Raw genomic sequence first — 3,657 nt, 5'->3', positions numbered from 1 at the left:
CACCAGTGACCTGGGACTTGAATTGGACTTGAACCGGTTTACTTGAAAAGACTTGATATTTCACCCCAAATCTAAAATTTAACACACATATTATATAGAAAGTGTGCACCTTTAATTCAATTCATTCATTCATTTATTCCAACCACACTCTGTATGTATGTGTGCGTGAGCTGTAGCACAGCCAATCATATTAACCAGAGTTTTTAAGAAGAAAAAAAGAACGCTCAAAAATGCTGCAAGGAGTTATTTTTTTCAGGTACATAAACTATGAAGTAGTCAACAAAAAAAACGAAATGTAATATGCAAAACATGCAAGAAGAGAATCACGGACAGAGATGGAACAACTTCCAACTTTGTCCGACAGTTGAAGTTGCATAAAGAATGGTAGGTGGTGCTTCTCTTTTGCTACGATGAGATAGCTGACTTCATCTAACTTTGTGATGTCAACTAGCTTTAATGTGTATGATATTTTTGTCATGCTATTTTAAAGCCGGTCCTACAAGTGCATCCAAGAATAACATGCAGCTTATCTCAGAACTGTCTGTGAAAATTATTCTTGGAGCTAAGTTTAATTGAGCTGCATTTTATAGAGGTGCAATTTCACAATTTGTGTATATTTTCTAAGTTCACTATTTTGTCATGTGTTGAGAAAAACAGAAATTTAAAAATCACATGGTCTAATATTTACATTTAGCATATAACTGCAACATTCTTTTATTTTTTATTTTTATTTTTTTAAAGACTCGAAAGGACTTGAAATTCAAAGTTTCAGACTTGTGACTTTACTCTGACTTTTACACCAGTGACTTGAGACTCGACTCTGACTTGCCTGACATTACTTGAGACTTGACTTGTGACTTGAGGATAAAGACTTGAGACTTACTTGAGACTTGCAAAACAATGACTTGGTCCCACCTCTGGTTTACACATCCATTATTTGTGCAGCAGTGTGGGGTGGTGGTTAGCACTGTTGACTCACTACATAAAAGTCATGAGTTTTACTCCAACATGCCTTTCTGTGTGCAGTTTGCATGTTCTCCCCATGTTTGTGTGGGTTCTCTCGGGGTACTGTGGCTTCTTTCTACAGCCCAAAGACATGCAGTTAGTGGGGTTAGGTTAATTGTTGATTGTAAATTTCCTATAGGTGTGAATGTGAGTGCAAATGGTTGTCTGTCTGTATTAGCCCTGCAATATAATGGTGACCTGTCCAGTGTGTACCCTGCTTCTCACCCAATGGAAGCTCAGTTAGGCTCCAGTTCCCCAACCCTGATAAGGATAAGAGGAAGAGAATGGATGGATGGATATTTTATGTCTAGAATTATTCTATGCCTTATATAATCATATTTTTCTTTTTTGAACAGTGTGCCAATTCCACTGTAATTTTGAGCAAGATTTATGTCAGTGGAATCAGTTGATCACTGATGCTTTTGATTGGACAAGAAACAGTGGCTCCACTCCTACTATCAATACAGGACCTTCTACAGATCACACCACAGGAGGTAATTAGCTTTCTGACATAGGGAAAATAAAGTTAATATACTGAGGTTATATAGTGTTAAACTTCCCGAATAAAACAGTAACACCATTAAAGCCAGTTTGGTGATTTGTTTTTTTTGTTTGTTTTTTTTTTTCCATTCAGTATGAAAAACTTTATGAGGCAGTTTTAGCAACAAGTGCAAATGGCTTGTAAATTAACTTCTGTACTTATTTATTCTCAGTGTTATTGCCTAAAAGCATATCTTTAACTTATTGATTGTATGTCCCCGTTCAGGTGGCCACTATCTTTACATTGAAGCCAACAGTGCATCGTATGGAGACACAGCTCGTCTCATCAGCTCTGAGTGCTCTGACTCTGGACCTCAGTGTCTGCAGTTCTGGTACCATATGTATGGCTCAGCAGATACAATGGGCCTCCATGTTTACCTGCTCCAAAACAGAATAGCCAATCAGGTTTGGAGGAAGCAGAGTGACCAAGGAAATATGTGGCACCTGGCTCAAGTGGACATTGAACCAACCACACCTTTTCAGGTGACCTATTTCAAACCATGGAGTGTGGCCTGCTTTCTAGTTATAAGAAAATATCCTGCAAATGTATCATTCAATTGAATTTTATCATTTAGATCATTATTGAGGGGCGCAGAGGATCCAATGATGAGTCAGATGTGGCCATAGATGATTTGAAGCTTTATCACGGCCGCTGCTCAGGTAAGAAGCATATAAAAAACAAAATATACTTTACCAGGTTTGAAAAGCTGTTTCTCACTTTCTATGCAGACACTTAATAACATTTTTATACTGTTGCAGATCTGGTAGGTGGAATTACAACACAATCAGCTAGACCTGATCTTAATACCACAGCGCCCCCAAGAGTCCCTGTCCAAACCACTGCAGCTCCACAGCCTCCTATGGTCACTGCTACCTTCCAACCACCGATAATAAATATCACTGTCCCTCCCGTAGTGGAGGAAACAACCAACCTAATTAATAAGAACAATGTTACTGAAGCTCCAGATAGCCGGCCACCTCTGCAGCCAGGTATAGTAATAATTTTACAGCAGCTCTTGTTTCCCATTCTAGTTTATTCTGGTTTACAAATCCATTACGTAATATCTAAAATTACTGTATCAATGATGTAATCATATTTCTTTCTCTTTTTTAACAGCATGCCAGATGCACTGTGATTTTGAGCAAGATTTATGTCAGTGGAATCAGATGATAACTGATGCTTTTGATTGGACAAGACAGAGTGGCTCCACTCCTACGATCAATACTGGACCATCTTCAGATCACACCACAGGAGGTAATTAGCTTTCACAAGCCAGAAACAGTTATTTTTCCAGGAAAAAAATAAGTGAACCACACACTAATTTTCTGTTTAATATTAACCATAGTTGCATTGTTAAAACCATTTGATCATTAGTTATTTCTTTATTTTTGTTTTATTATAGTTTTCTTTTTCCCTTTTTTTTCAGTTTAATGTTAAAAATGTCGATGCAAAGAAATTTAACAAGCAGTTTTAACCATGTAAATGACTTGAACATGTGTAATTTACTGAATCATTCTCAATATTATTGTCTAAAAATGTATGTCCCTATTCAGGTGGCCACTATCTTTACATTGACGCCAACAGTGCATCATATGGAGACACAGCGCGTTTCATCAGCTCTGAGTGTTCTGACTCTGGACCTCAGTGTCTGCAGTTCTGGTACCATATGTACGGCTCAGCAGATACAATGGGCCTCCATGTTTACCTGCTCCAAAACAGAATAGCCAATCAGATTTGGAGGAAGCAGAATGACCAAGGAAATATGTGGCACCTGGCTCAGGTGGACATTACAGCAACAGACACTTTCCAGGTGTGTTACCTATCAGAGACATTTCTTTATTAGACCTATCTGATGTTGGAAAACTGCACTGCAAATAAATAACAGTCCAATACTTTTAATTTAAGTGTAACCTAATCACTCTGTATACCATCACAAGTATAGTGCCATGTAACAGTAACCTCTTTACTTTTAGATTATATTTGAAGGACGAAGAGGTTCGAATACTCAGTCTGATGTGGCAGTAGATGATGTGTCACTTTATCATGGGCGCTGTGCAGGTAATCCTAATGTCCTAACTATATTTTGTGCAGTCCAAACACTATCTGACAAT

The 3,657-nt window shown here is 37.9% G+C and overlaps 1 protein-coding gene across 1 annotated transcript in view; it reads left to right on the top strand.

The window, feature by feature from the left end:
* LOC102194570 (zonadhesin) overlaps nucleotides 1-3,657 on the top strand; it is a 13,418-nt gene that overhangs the window by 7,257 nt on the left and 2,504 nt on the right. Inside the window, exons 11-17 of the mRNA XM_013911561.1 lie at nucleotides 1,362-1,499; nucleotides 1,772-2,028; nucleotides 2,121-2,205; nucleotides 2,305-2,535; nucleotides 2,663-2,800; nucleotides 3,100-3,356; nucleotides 3,520-3,604. Coding sequence (XP_013767015.1) covers nucleotides 1,362-1,499; nucleotides 1,772-2,028; nucleotides 2,121-2,205; nucleotides 2,305-2,535; nucleotides 2,663-2,800; nucleotides 3,100-3,356; nucleotides 3,520-3,604 — 1,191 coding nt within the window. The remainder of the gene's footprint in view (nucleotides 1-1,361; nucleotides 1,500-1,771; nucleotides 2,029-2,120; nucleotides 2,206-2,304; nucleotides 2,536-2,662; nucleotides 2,801-3,099; nucleotides 3,357-3,519; nucleotides 3,605-3,657) is intronic.

This window comes from Pundamilia nyererei, unplaced genomic scaffold (genome assembly GCF_000239375.1).
Source record: "Pundamilia nyererei isolate P.nyererei 1_Seehausen unplaced genomic scaffold, PunNye1.0 scaffold00004, whole genome shotgun sequence".
In the NCBI taxonomy this organism is placed as follows: domain Eukaryota; kingdom Metazoa; phylum Chordata; class Actinopteri; order Cichliformes; family Cichlidae; genus Pundamilia; species Pundamilia nyererei.
Note: the sequence above shows the minus strand (reverse complement) of the source record. Positions and strands in the feature narration are given on the sequence as shown.